The sequence below is a fragment of the Brachycentrus maculatus genome, unplaced genomic scaffold (genome assembly GCF_059751285.1).
Source record: "Brachycentrus maculatus isolate JH-2025_06_01 unplaced genomic scaffold, ASM5975128v1 h1tg000162l, whole genome shotgun sequence".
NCBI classification, from domain to species: domain Eukaryota; kingdom Metazoa; phylum Arthropoda; class Insecta; order Trichoptera; family Brachycentridae; genus Brachycentrus; species Brachycentrus maculatus.
In genome coordinates, this window is record NW_028280915.1 from 101,246 (window position 1) to 117,500 (window position 16,255).

Here is a 16,255-nt window from a genome sequence, read left to right on the forward strand (position 1 = left end):
AAGAACATTCTTAAATTACTTCAAACATTATAAGTAGGTGGCAGAATTTGCGCATCGAAATAAGAAGTGTTCGGATATTTAATGGGAACTTATGTAGTATGTCCGCCTCCGTAGTGTAATGGTCAGCATGCTCGCCTACCGTTCTGGAGGTCCCGGGTTCGATTCCCAGGGGGGTTTAATAAATATAAGTGATTTTTTCACTCTAATATTTATTCAATATTACACTGGACTGGTACCTGAAGTGGAGGGCTGATCACCTTTCCTTCATGTGTAATCGATCGAGATAACACTGCGTTTATATGAAGCAGTGCCCTATGCACCATTGGGGTGCGGTAAGGGATTTATTATTATATTATTATTATTTAGTAGGTACACGATTTTTTTTCTTCAATAATTATAAAATCCAATAACGTGGCGTGGAATTGAAAAACTTGGCAATGATCGTCAGTGACTATTGACGCGTCATAATAGTCCAGACGAATTAGACGAATTTTTTAAAAAGATGTCTCATCTTGATATGAAACATGTATCGTTCTTCCCTTTTTTATGAAAGAAGGATAGAAGTCTGAGAATCCCAGGGCTTACGACTTGGCATTTGTTTCATATCAATTTGAGACACCTTTAAAATTGACGTTTCATCCGTAGGGTGAAAAATCCTAACTAACTAACTAACCATCACGCCACTCCCTCGCAGGGGTAGGCAGAGAGAATCGAACGCCACACCACTGAGTTTGTGTCTGTGTCTTTGCAAACATTCTTCGCCTCTTCTACATTCATGCATCTCCTCGTACATACCCAACGATTATTACGACTCCTGACGCGGCCGCTTTCAAGTATTTGACATACCTGGTTGTGCCAAGTTTTCCTTGGTCCAAACCATCTCTACACACCTTTCTTAATTTTATCGATAATGCTTCTCTCAGCCTTGCATTCTTTCCTTATTTCATCATTCAAACATCTATCAAACATCGTTTTGCAACACATTCGTCTGAGGGATTACATTTCGACTGCATTCAGTCTGCTTTTATCTTTCTTTTGTCAACTCCATGCTTCGCTTCCAAACATAAGGGTTGGAACCAGAACTTCGTTAAAAATCCAGTATCCGATATTATTAATAATATAATTATCATTTTATCAATTGTTTTAATTTTTGGCGTAAGTGTTACTTAGGACCTTAGAAGAGTCCAAGTCAAAAATTATCACAATATTTGTCAAAAATGATCACAATATTTATTATTTACATTTTTTTATGAAATGTATAGGTCCTTAAATATAACTAATTACATTGCTCTAAACATATTGGAAAAAATGGGCAAGAAACATTAGTAATTATTTATACGTTATTTTCTCTATAGACATTATTTTTTTATTAAATTACTTAAAACATTATAAGTGTGTAATAAGTAATCTTGTAGTTTAACTGAATTAAAATAAGAATGGTTTGAATAATTTATTGGAATTTATTTATTATTTAAAAAAAGCTAATTAATAAAGAGGACATATCGCTCACTCCTTTCAAGAACGTCATAGTTCAAAAACTTGATTTTTCAGGAGAACGTTTTTTTAGTTTAAAAATATAACGCAATGTATTAAAAATAAATATCAAGCCACTTATTGATCTTTTTATTGTGCAACACATATTTTTAGGTAAAACCTGAAGGTTTTTACTTCATTTGAAAATTTTTAATATATTTTAAAAAATAACTAAACAAAACCTTTTCTTCAAAATGCTAACACATCATTTTTTGCCCTGTAGCGGGTAAATATTAAGTTAACAATATGACTCTTTTGCTAGGATATAGTAAATTTTCTGGGCATTCTGAAAACATGCACAACTGAAAATTGACAATTTTTGATTTATGAAGTTCTTGAAAGGAGTGAGCGATATATTACTCCTACATTATCGCCCCGAGAAGATTCACTTATAAAACTCTAATTTCTTTTTGAACTTCATAGATAATTCAGTATTTATAAGCATCAAAGTAAACAATCATATCTAACCAATTCATTAAAACGGGCCCTCTTCTGTTATACTTTTACATGTCTGCATTTTATATTTTTTAAGTTTACGTGGTATGGATTTGAAAAACTGTGCCTCGGATCTCCCTAACTGGGATATCTACTGAGTCATAGTTCCGGAATATGAGGGAGTACCTGCGTAGCAAACATACATAGTATTCCCATGTTAAACACAGCGTTAAACATGTCTGGTGTGTAAATTTGTTTTTCGATGATCCAGCCATAGTCATACGGACTGCTCGTGTTCATGACTAATTTTGTTAGGAAATCGCGTTGAATCATACCCATTCAAGTACTATGCATAATACCATGCCCTCTAAATTTGCACAATGTGGGACAAGTAATACTGTGAGTCAATTTTTAAAAATATTGTTTCAAAAGAGAAAAACGTATATGTGCTAATCTGCAATATTTTTAGTGTACTCAAATCCTTGTTTACAAATCAGGTTTTGTCCCCTTTAGATGTTATTTATATTGATAAATCAACGTACTTAATAATAAATAAAAAATAGTTCTTTAAGGTAGTATGGACATGTGGCGCGAATGGATAACGAAAGAATGAATGTGAGCGGGAGAACAGAACGAGGATGAACGAAAACGACTTGGCATGATCAATCAGAACCTAAAATCTGGTGGTGTCAAAAGTTTGCGTAATCGGAGAGCATGTTTGACAAGATGTATGGATGTAAAGGAAGCGAGGAGTGTCAATACAAAATAGTGTGGCATTCCATCCTCTCTACCTACCCCGCGGGGAAATGGTGTGATGGTAGTAGTAGTGGCTTAATAACTTACAACCTATCTACTGTGCTGAGATATCAATTTGAATTACTCTTTAGTGGACAAATCAAGGTGAACAAAGATTTAGACTCACTCAACAAAAATATCTGGTCAAATTATAACTACTTCTAATAATACTACTACCATCACGCTGTTTCCCCGCAGGGGTGGGCAGAAAGGATGGAACGCCACACTCTTCTGTCCTGACATACACTCCTCAAATTATAAGTTTAATATAAATCGAAAAGTTTTTTTCAGTGTGTCTCCTAGTATGTAAAATAATTCGGGAAGAGTCTTTGGTGGTTTCTGCTGAAATTAAAACTTACTCAGCTTAACCATAGATGGTGCCGAGATCTCGCATGTGAAATAAAGTCTTAATTAAAATGATATATACAAATTACGATTTTTTAAAATTTATTTCAGTAGTGTGGTTGTCAAATATAGGTAGAATGGTGAATGTTATATGTGTGTAAAGTAATAATTTAAATCAACCTGTAATATATTAAAACTTTTTAAATGTATTGATGATAATTCTTTTACTTTTTTCATTTCAGATTCCGAACTGTCAGGACTCTCACATCTTGGTAAGTGGATTTTAATCACATACGAGTATCTTAAGTGCGTATTAAAATTATCATTGTTTATTCATAATAATGCCTTGATAAATCCAGAAAAACCCTGCTGGTTTTATGTATTTGATATCTCAACCGCAAAATAAACGTTTCTTCATTTGTTTACGACGGAAAGTAAAACCGAATCTTATCTAAGCTGCGGCTTGGAAACTTCTTAGGATTAAAAGACTTCAAATTAATCTATAATATAATAATAAAAAATTACATTTCATAATAATTTGTTATTGGATTGTAGAATTAAATAACAAGTATGTAGTTTTTTTCCAACATTTTGAATGTGTCCAAAAATCTGGATTATCTCCAATTATAGGTGTTAGGTTTTATATTATTTTTTGACATGTTATCAAAGATGAAGAAGGATATGGAATTCTGGGCATTTACGGGGCTGACGACCGTCATAGGCTGGTTTAATTGGTGAGATGAAATAAAATAAAAGATGTCACTAGGGATTCCAGAGCAATGTTACAAAATTGGTAAATATATATAGAACTAATTTTCATCTCACCAGTACATGTCTGTAGTGACGTTCTAGTGATTCAAGAACAATTTTACAAAATGGGTTCATATATATATAAATAGAACTTTCAAGAATTTGAGTAGTGTGGTTGTCAATAATGGGTAGAATTGGTGAATGTTACACGTGTGTAAAGTGATGACTTAAACCATCCTTTTGCGGTCGACAGCCCCGTAAATGCCCAGACTTCCATTTCTTCTCCATCTTTGGTGAGATGTCAAAAAGTTGTTTTTTCGACGAGAATTTTATTTGACCATTAACCGAGTTTTGTCGTAACTGACATCATCAGACTGGTCTACACCATCACGACTGGTCTACTACGACTGACATCATAACAATCACATCAGAACAATATAACGTGACAAATAAATCAGTAAACCTATTTTGCAAAATAAATAAATGATATAATTTTTAATAGGTTTGTTTGTTGCAATCAATTTTTTGTGTTATCCCATTTTCGACTTAAAGCAACTGAATTTAATTTTTAAATCGAACGAATTATACTTTTGGTTGGTTGAAATATGGGATTTTATGTAACCGATGGTTTAAACATTTAAATAAAAAACATGGCCGAAAACATAAAACAAATATATGTTTACGGAATAAAATAACAACTTTGTAGTTTTTTCCATATTAATTTTTTGAACAGCACATGGGTTTCGTCGTAACCCACATCATCAGACTGATGTGAGGCTAGATAAAAAAAAATATATACACGACGAAGCCTGGTTGCTGGTCAAATAAAATTAATTTGGAAAATAACTATATGCTTGTTATTTTATTCTATAAAATGCAGTTCCACCAAGAAATGTCAGTACAAAACTTAAATGTTACTAGATTGTTTAATAATTTACTCTTACAAACAGATTTAGTAAATAAGGTAATGATACATTAAAATGTATCATTCTAAGGTATACCGAATTTTTAATGATTGATTCGTGAAACTTAATGATTGATTTTTCGTTTTTTCTTCTTTTTATTTCAGTAATACCTCCCTGAAGTTTCATAAATTGGATACAAAGCACGATAATAACCATTGTAATTAGAGAATGATCTAAGCTCAACCATTTTTGCAATCATTATTAATTTTACCCGTGGATTGACGTATAATGACGTAATTTAAATCTCTGAAGTGTTTTGGAAGTCATTGAGAATATAACAACAAAAAAATAAATTCAATCATTTGGAGTTAGTCAATACAAATTGAGATCTGTCGAGATCCGGTTATATTCTTTTTACAACTTCAATTTGGCAGTAGATTTCACAGTACCGAATAGCAACAAAAAATGGGCAGGTATTATTGATTACGTTCTGTGGTTTATAAAGTTTACGAATACTAACGGACTTATTGTAATAAACCACAAAGTCTGTAATATAGAGGATGTTTAGTAGAAAGACAGAAAGGACAGGGAAGAAACTCTGAAAATTTCGAAAAGATACTTAGACTAATTGAAAATAAAGCCATTTATAGTTTAATTGATTTGTAGTCAATTTCTAGTAATGTCTTTCCATTTTTAAAAATCTAATTACCACTCTTTCTTAAAACTTATTATGACACGTGTTTCGATGTATTCCGCATCATGTTCAAACACCGTATGCAAAGCTAAGACAAAATTTTACAGTTACATTATTGGAACGTTGATTTTATTATTATCCACCTCCGTAGCGCAGTGGTCAGCGCGTTTGGCTACCGTGCTGGAGGTCCCGGGCTCGATTCCCAGGAGGGTCAAAATAAATATGGCCGATTTTCACTCTCATATTTATTTTATATCACCCTGGACTGGTACAAGAAGCGCAGGGCTGATCACCTTGCCTTCATGCAATTTACGATCAAGATAACACTGCGTCGCTACGATGCAGTGCCCTATGCACCATTGGGTGCGGATAAGGGGTAGAAGATAATGTACATTTTTTTTTTAGAGACCCACCAAGCCACCTTCTGTGTCACGTCGGTGGAGTTCTTTTTACATAGACAGTTTGATATTATTATAATCTATTTTACACAATAAAACAAGAAAGAATAAATAAAATTTTTACGATAAATGATCTAAAAAAAATCGAAAAGAATCTAGACCTTTGATCTTTTACCCTTTTTTATTTTGCCATTGGTCCATATTTTTGTTTGCTCTTTTACGTCCGCCAGCAAGAAATTAAAAATACTTGTATTACTATGTATCGAAGTATTCTACTTCCATATTTATTGTACATACTTGGGACTATCAATCCTTGGTGTTAAATGTTTGATAATAATGTTGAAGGTATCGAAATACGTATGACATTAGATTTAAATATTTAAAGGTATTTTACCAAGCAATATCTTCATTAGAAATTAACATTTATCAATTGGAAGTAGCCAAACTTGGAAGATGCATATCTCGAGAAGAAAACGATATTATATGCTGAAAAATTATCTGTTAGCAAAGTGTGAAAATATGCAGTTTTTACTCAATTTTTTGTACAATTCTACACTGGAAAAACACTTGCGTAAACATATTCAAACGCCTCCACGTAATGATGATTTTTTAGAAAACCACGTCGTTCGTGAGTTTATGTCAATAATAATAAAGAGAAAATTGAGAGGTGGTATGATAACAAATATTAGACTCCTTATCATTCATCGTTCACTTAAGTGATATTACACAAAGTGATCGATAAACGGTGAGGAGAGTATATTATTACTATACCATAAAGTAAACAATTCTAGTCTGAAGTCTGAAAATATGCAGTTTTTACTCAATTTTTTATACACCTCTACACTGGGAAAACACCTGGGTAAACATTTTAAACCACCTCCACGTAGTTATGATTTTTGACCAAACCACGTCGTTCGTTCTTTTTGTGCTTATGTCAACATAATAAAGAAAAAACTGAGACGTGGAATGATATCAATTACAACACTCTCCTTATCATTCATCGTTCACTTAAGTTATATTACACATAGTGAACGATGAATGAAATGGAGAGTGTCATATTATCAAACGACAAAGTTAACAATGCTTTTAATATACTTCTTTTTTTACCTAACGTCCAAGTGACTCTGAAATCTAGCTACGGCTTATGCAACACCGCTTATCATGACCCTACTCAGGCTTCAACTTTTTATGTTTCATAGCCTATGCCTACTCGTGAGTGGATTTACTCCTTATGTTACTTATGAAAGTTACTATAATTTCATGTAATTCATGAGTGAAAATTCTAGGCAAAAACACTACTTCTTCTTCTTCCTCTTGTCACTGTCACTCTCCGGTCCGCTCCTGGGAGGTGGAAGATCAGGTATCTCTCCATCGTTTAAGTGGTCTTCCTGGGGGTCTGCTACCTCTTAATATACAATATAACAAATATTTTTAGTTTTAATATACAGTATAACAAATTTTAATATACAATATAACAAATACGTTTATTTTTTGCTTACTTGTATCGCTAGGTAGTCATAGCGCCTACGTGGTCAATTAATTCGAGTTCTCAATTGATCGATCAATTGAAAAGCATTCCTGTTTTGTATGCGAATAATAAATTTGCCAGTTGCTCCGATACCGTGTGATTATTGTGTACTACATACATATCACATATCTGAGATTTCATTTTGTCCATATGTCATTATACCAATTTTAATTCATTAAAAATATAAGGTAAACTATATTATTTTTTGACGTCTCAACATAGATGAAAAAGAATGTGAAAGTCTGGACATTCGCGGGACTTACGACCGTCATAAGATGGTTTAAGTGATCTCATTACACACGTGTAACATTCACCAATTCTACCTAATATTGTCAACCGCACTACACAAATTCTTGAAACTTCTATATATATATATATATATAGATATATTTATATATATATATATATATATATATATATATATATATATATATATATATATATATATATATATATATATATATATATATATATATATATATATATATATATATATATATATATATATTTTGTTCGAATTCGAAACATAGTTGAATCATTAGAATTTCACTTGTCACAATATAATTTTTTATGTGTTTTTGTTAATAAAATACAACTCAGTAGACTCAAAAAATCTGTGTTTGATTTAAAATTAATACAAAAAGACATCTATGGTGAGATTTAGGTAAACTACATTAGATAATATGATACAAATAATACGAAGAGTCCGAAATGAATTTCGACCGTAATATACCAAAATGTGTTTTTTTAATTCAAAATTTTACTAAGTAAATACCATTTTATTTATTGTGACACGTGTTTTGATGCATTCAACATCATAATCAAACACTTGTATACGACTAGTTTTTAGTTTGTTAATGTATATATGCGGTAACTTTCGTGAAACAGGTGAAAATACGTCTCAAACAGTTTTGTATTTTCATCGGTAGTTCTCGAAACTAGTCATGTTTACATTACTAATCTTAAAAGTGGTCTTGTACAAATGTTTCGTTTTTTTATATTTCAATCATCATGTGATTCAACAATGCCAACCAATATATAATATAAAGCACCGTATAAGAGGCTTAACCTAAATTTGGGAGTAGTGCCCTTGAGATATTGAAGGATGAGAACTTAAAAAAAATCTCATTAAAATGTCATTAAAAGATTTGATGTGACTTTGAAATCTGGCCGTTTTCACCAATGTAAAAAGATAGATAGTGTAAGTTTTTATCTCAAATAGAAAATAAATTCGTTGTATTACGTTTTGAAAGGACAAAAATTAATAAAATAAATTCATATTACTTTAGCAAGCAGTATCAAATTTATAACTTACAAAACAATTTTGATGTAAAATTACTTTTAACTTAAATTATAATTGACCAGATTTGAAAAAAAATCCTTCTTTTTTATACAAATTGACGATAAACACTATCTACTTATGATAGTTTTTTACATTAATTTGTTTCGAAACCGATCGATATTACAGATTACGATAAGTTATTAAGTGAGCTTATAACAAAGTCGTTTTGTAGGTTATGAAATGGAAAATCACAAAGTAAATGCTTAAAATATGGATTAAAATAGTAAAAATCCTTATGTAATATTTGAGCACGGAATAAATTCTTTAATTAACTCATGGCCTTTTATTATTCTTATGTCGCATAGTTATAAGATTCCTCTACATATTCAATTATAATAATTTTCTGAACCTTCATTAAAATTATAACAAATATCTTAAAATAATTTTTCATTCAAAATACAAAATATTAATAAAAAAAGACAAATAAGTTATTTGTCTTTTTTGCAAAATGGTCTTTTGGTCGTATTCATTCCATATTTGTATCAAAATTATCAACGAAAATGCTATTAATATGCTCTAAAATACGCGTATTCTTTTCAGTTGGTACAAAAATAGAACTAAGCCGACATCCGTATTTCTTAGGTCATAAAATCAGTTCGCGTGCCAATAATATATTGTCCTACTAGAAAATGCTATATGTATGAAAAAAATATTGAATACGTTTCTCTGGAAATATCGCGAATGTGACGTGTAGACTACTTGTAGTCATGGGATATAAATACAGATACTGAAATAAATTGTGTAATATAAATAATGTATTATATTTTATAATAGAAAAGTCTTTCTCGTGGCACTGATGAATGGAATGAACTTTGAACTTATAACTACTAAAAATGCTAAATTTAGAAATTTAAGGCAGCCCCAAATTCCATAAATAGATCACTAGCTAAATATCAAGGCTAAATTCAATTTGTAGGCTTTCAGTATTTTTAAAATGGAGGAGTATGTGATAATTTCATTAAATAATATATTTAAATGGATGAGTATGTAATAATTACATTACCAGTAGATAATATTTTTTTTTACATCTCAGCATTGATGAAGAAGAATATGGAAGTCCAAGTACATATGAGTTCAAAATAGCCATCTTTGTTGGATTGAGCCATCTTTTTCATCTATGTTGAGATGTCAAAAAAGTGAAGGAAACCCAGATTCGCCAACGTATTTGGACAAACTCAAAATGCTGTAAGTAATTTTTACTATAAAGTGTATAAAAAATGTACATTTACGGCTAACAGTCTAACAAATATATTGTTAAAAAACGTTTTTGATGCATTTTTTCCACACGTACGAGTATAATTTTTTTTTCATTTTATAGAAGTACGTTCAGTATACGAATATATTCTCTTAAGAAAAATAGAACTATGTATGTAATAATACTTCGAAATACGTTTCTTCGACTTATAACTATTCGTAGTAACGTAAGATGTATATTTTGAATACATCAAATCAATAAGTATTTTGACGTGTATTTTTTTTGAGCTCGTGAAATTAATGCTGGATACTCGTATCAGTTTTGATTAATGATAGATGTTGTTCCTCTTCCGACGGATTTTCCTAATGGAGATTTAATGACTTACCCCGACTAAAGTCGTCCATTGTGTTTCAACATTCGACGTAAATTCGGGGTATTCCTGTATATTCTGTTGCTTTGAACTGGAACATTTCAGTTTTGACTGCTTGAAGGTTGGTAGAATTAAATACCAAAGCTACGGTCCTTTGTTAGTAACTACGTTCACAGTACAGAGCACGGAAGTGCGACGTTAATGTGGTCAGGGATTTTTGTCATCTATGAAATAATGTAGCAATTATGCTTATGTATAGCATAACTACATTAGCATAAAAAATATTCCTAAATAAAATCGCCCATAAATTACTGAATTGTTGTATTATGATTTATTTTTTATTTTTTCATATTGGTTGGTTTGTAATATATTGAATTATTGAATTACATATAACAATTTAGTATATTTATACCGCGCGTTGATTTGTCTCTATTGGGTTAAATGGAGAATGTTCACTTTCCTCACATGTTTAATTTCACGATGGTTGTGAAACATTGAAAAATTTTTGAAAAACGAATGTAATCGAAAACATTGATAATGCTAAGTGACAGTAGCTGTCAAGAAGCACTTTGTCTGCCATGACACAATTTTTAGTCTTGTGTCATTTAGTAACTTCAAATAGATGGCGCTGACATTACGGTCAGGAGTAATTTTTGCAAAAAAACATGTTTTTCGATAAAAACACGCGCGTATTCAAATGTAACGTTGTGTCAAGATTTCAAAGCAATTAATGAATAACTTGAGGCGATTTAAAATTTTGAACCAAAATTAACATTTTTATTTATATATTATAGATTAATTAAGTGTTTTTATTTCAGATTTATTATTTATTATTAGTTAACCTAAAGAAATGATTACAAATTGTCTGTTTTTATGATTTCAAAAACAGATACACCAATGAATGCAGATGATGGTCAGAAGATTGATAGTGGTATTTTTTGTTACACCGATTCGTAGTGACATATCAATTTGGGCGGTAATATAAATTTGATCAAATAATCCTTACCTATATATACATATATTCATTCACATTTAATTAAAATGTAAAAACTAAATATTTTCACTTGTTAACCACATTTTAAAATAAACATACTTACATATATTCTTTGTAATTAGCCGGTAGGTCATAAATCGATGAATGCGTAATTAATAGTAGTTTATTGACAAATTATACAATATGGACGAAAGATGTTTTTCACATGAATAATTCTTCTGAATTTTAATGTACGAGGATGTTTGATGTTCTTCTTGCGTCAGAGTATGTTCGAAAAATAAAGACATATTGTTATTTTCTTCACAGCAATAATTCAAAACGCTGGACCTATTCATATAACAAAAGTAAATTCCTTTATACTAACAAAGAATTATGATTTTTTAATATTTTTGTACTAATCTATTTGCTGTAGAATCTTTTTATATTTTATGTTAGAGACTACAATATAAGTTAAGCATAAAAAATGCTATAAAATACATTACATATTTGAGTAATTATTAATTAAGAATTGATGATAGTTAAATTTGTTGTTATAACAATTGAAAAAGAGTAAGGAAGAAAGAAATGTTTTTAAGGTTTTAAGTGTGTTTAATATCCATTTTTTCAATTAATTAGTAGTCTTTCCATTTTTAATAAATTTTTACTTGGTAAAAACTACTGTTTCTTTTTATCTTTTTTGACACGTGATCGATGCATTCAGCATCATAATCAAACACCGTTTAGTGTTGCATAATGTTAAACACGTCGAAATATGTGTCGCAATAAAATTTAAGAAATGGTGGTATTTACCAAAGAAAATATTGATTAAACTTCATAATTTTATTTTATCTGACCTTGAGACAATATTTTAAAATCACATATCAACACATCATATACGGTGTTTGAATATGATGCGGAATGCATGGAAACACGTGTCATAATAGATTTAAAGAAATTGTGGTATTTACCAAATAAAACTTAAATAAAAAATGTATGGACATAACCACAAAATGACTGCCGAATCGATTGATATTTTTTTTTAAATAGCAAGTGTCATTTAATCAAATTAAAAATAAAATATTAAAATAAAAAAGATGATTTATAAAAAACAATTGTAATTTTTTTAATTGCTTCGTAATATTATGATAACAATAAAAATGTATTTTTTTTAACATTTGAGAATATTGTGTAAATAGGAAACAATAAAATCGTCTAACCATTTTGATCAATAGCTCTTTAGGTACATTTCGCTTAATTAATTAAAGAGTGACGCAGGTATTTAATTGCATTTATGATAATGATTCGCGTCTTTAATTTCTCATTCATTGTATGAAATAATTAATTTAGCTTAACAGCTTTTACAAAGCTATTAAGTGCATTTTGAAACAATGCCAAGATAGGGTTATATGCTGAAATTTCTATGAGGATGTCTCTTTGTTTTTGTTTTATTACTAAAAAAAATATTTTATAAAATTATATTAAAAGTAAAATGATAAAATCTACACGGCTCATTCAACGCGTCTAGTTGGCAGCTGTTTTTTTTTTAAACAGTTGCATAATCGAGTATTTAAATGTGTATTTAATTGTGCGAATTTTAAATTTCCACATTTTTGCACTCCCACATTGTAAAATATGACACGTGTCAGCTTCACGGGCTGCTTCAATAATATACACATATTTTATAGAGTAGATTAAAAGGGATCCTAGAGCAGTGATCACCACACAGTAGCTCATGAGCTACCGGTAGCTCGCTGAGGCTTTTTTGTTGGTTTGCATAGGATATTAAATGTGCCTAGTAAATTTTATTATTGAACTCCGAAAATAAACAAAAATGTGCTAAATTTAAACGAAATGCTTTAAAGGTTGCCCTTAAAATTAATATGATGTTCTAATTTATTATTTGCTCTAAAATATTATGTATGGTACGATAAGGCCCGATGATAAAAAACTAAAAAGAGGGAATTTTTATAGGTAGCTCAACAGCCAAGTTCAATTTCAGAAAGTAGCTCACATCCTTATTGAGTTTGGAGACCACTGTCCTAGACTCTTCGTTGCTAGTGTATAAAAGAGAGACGGGCGATTATGATGGTTGATCTACTTATCATGAGTGATAGAGATAGATAATCTTCGCGTGAGAGAAATTCTCATATTTGTAGATTTAGTTCAAGTATAAAATATATGCTGGTGATTAAGTATTTAACAGAAAAACGTTATGTGTTACATTTTGGTATTTTTTAAAGATGTTTTATTCGATATTAGTTAAATACATACAATAATCTATCAGCGAAAGCTAGACTGGCTATATACAACGCTGTCCTGGTACCAGTTTGGAATACTAATGTTTGGAAATGAAGCAGACAGCAGGCAAAAGAACGATGAAAATAGGCTGAATGCTATCGAAATGAGATCTCAACCAAATGAATTTGATAAAAAATATTATTTTATTATTTCAACACATTGAATAATCACAGTCACCAGGCAAGACTCGAAAATAACAGAAAATAACCGGTATCAGCTGATTTTCAAAAATGACAAGACGTCATCGCGTTTGAAACAATTATCGATACATTGAAATCAGTCGTAGAGCCTATTTTAAGAAATTGGACTAAGAATCTCCTTTGTACAATAAAAACAACGGTGTTTATTAGCGATATACTTTTTTCTCACTCCGACAAATGCCAGATATCCATGATCAACATAGATTAAAATTCGTAAATATTTGTTTAAAGAGATGTTTATAACAATCGGAGAAAAATGTATATCTTTTTTCCCTCTAGTTAACTTAAAATATAAATTTTGAATTCAACCTTTGTTTGGTGAATAGAACTATGTTTAAAAAATAATGATATCAGGTAATCAGCATCATTATCAAATACCGTATGTGAAGCTATGTATAAATTCTAGATATTATAGATGTCTCAGCTTGATATGGTCTGTCGTTTTTTTTATATCAAAGAAGATAGAAGTCTGAGTATCCCAAAGCTTACGTAAAGGCATTTGGCTGGGTTAAGCGTCATATCATCCGTAGGGTGAATAATCCAGTGTCTGATGTAATATGATGATGAATAATAATAACAATGTCTAAATTTTTTACGTCCTTGGAACGCTGAGGGATGATTAGGGGTAGAAGCTATAGTTTTTGTATTTATGTATCCATATATATTCTTAGGTAGGTTCTTATACAAGCGATGTATGTGTGTGAGTACTATGATCACGTTTTCTTAAGTGGATTAACGTCTACATACATATTGAAATTTTCGACTAAAAATGTAAATATATCTTCAAACATATACACATATCTTTAATTTGAACGATATTACTTGCAACAATTTGTAAAATAAATATTCGAAGAGCTAAATAAAGCATATATTTTGAAATAACAGCTGTCATCTATTTTTAACGTAGAAATGACATAATTGTATTACAAAGGTGTTTTATATATATACACACATATATATATATATATATATATATATATATATATATATATATATATATATATATATATATATATATATATATATATATATATATATATATATATATATATATATATATATATATATATATATTTGATTACATAAAAAAACGAAAATTTACTTAGGTTAAAATAATTTCTGGATTTACACAACCAAAAATAAAATCAGTCTATAGAGATTGTAGATAAGACAGGATTCAGCATTCAGTAAAAAAATTTTCATTGCAGTAAAATTAATTGAGTTTAATATGTACGTTTAATTTAACTTTGTAAAATATCTATGACCTGTGGTAAAGGTTATGAGGAACGTTAAATACATGTACGAGTATGTAATATTTTTCTTAGTTAGGCCGGAGACTTAAAGAGTGATTTGTTTTGTATTGTATTTAAATATACTCGTATATATTATTATAAGAGTGTCACTCATAGTTTATTGAATTCTTCATACTATTTACTTAATATTTAATTTTTATAATAATCGATTTGAGAAAAATAAAGTTGTAATATTAATGAATCATTTTAATATTTTATTGACATTTGTATCTCAGTATAAACATGAATAATAATTATTGTAATTTTTTGTTAGATATCGAACAAATACAGTTTTTTTCCATTCGTATATCAGTTGTTAAATTTCCTTTGTGAGCACAGTTGTCACCAGTAAGAAATTGTGAGATTTGTAAAAAAATACACTTACGTTCTTTCGTTAGTACAGCTGAAAAAATCATTTTGTTACTACTTGGATACCTCCTTGGACTACCAGCATCAGTCAATTTTGTGAGAATAAATTGACAAACTTTTTTTTGCAAAATTTAAGTATTTTTACATACGATATGTTACTTTGTAGTAAATAAATTAAAGGAACTTGGTAATAAATTAAATGAAAGTTAACCATAGCACATTTCAAATGTCAATTCAGGGAAAATATTACTCAAGAAGAACACTTTATTATTTTGACCCAGACGGCGAGCATCGTGTTTGTATATTCTATATACATAATAATAAAATCCTTAATCATAAATTTATTTATTTTTAATCATTAATTTCCTTCACTAGGAATTTCCTAGTGAAGGTGGTACCGCCCTAGTGGGCACTGGAGTGGTTTTCTAGGGGGTATTAGAGGCTAAAGGATACAAAAGGGAGGGCTAGAATGTGGTCAGTATATTTTTATTCCTGCCTCCTCATTTTAAGGGGACATTCTGACAATATCCTTCTTAGAGATATATTTTTTTAATTTATATTTATTTTAACTTCATGTACAGAAAAAAATATGTGTATTGGCGGGCTTATTGGAAAGCAGCAATATCTTCTAACCAATCAACAACATAAAGTATAAATGAGAAAGAACAAAAATAATATTCAAGGACCAGACAAAAAAAAAATGATATCCTTTGTTTAAATAATTGATATTACTACAGTTTCATAATCATTAAGCAATTTTGCTTCTATGGGCAATTTTTTCTTTCGTCGTATGGGAATCGACATTTTTGCACAAAAGCAAAGTTTTCATGTTT

General features: G+C 29.9%; 1 protein-coding gene across 2 annotated transcripts in view; it reads left to right on the forward strand.

The window, feature by feature from the left end:
- LOC148308483 (uncharacterized) overlaps positions 1 to 16,255 on the forward strand; it is a 237,574-nt gene that overhangs the window by 85,119 nt on the left and 136,200 nt on the right. For both annotated transcript variants that reach the window (XM_088261631.1, XM_088261630.1), the window contains exon 4: positions 3,351 to 3,380. In XM_088261631.1, coding sequence (XP_088117757.1) covers positions 3,351 to 3,380 — 30 coding nt within the window. The remainder of the gene's footprint in view (positions 1 to 3,350; positions 3,381 to 16,255) is intronic.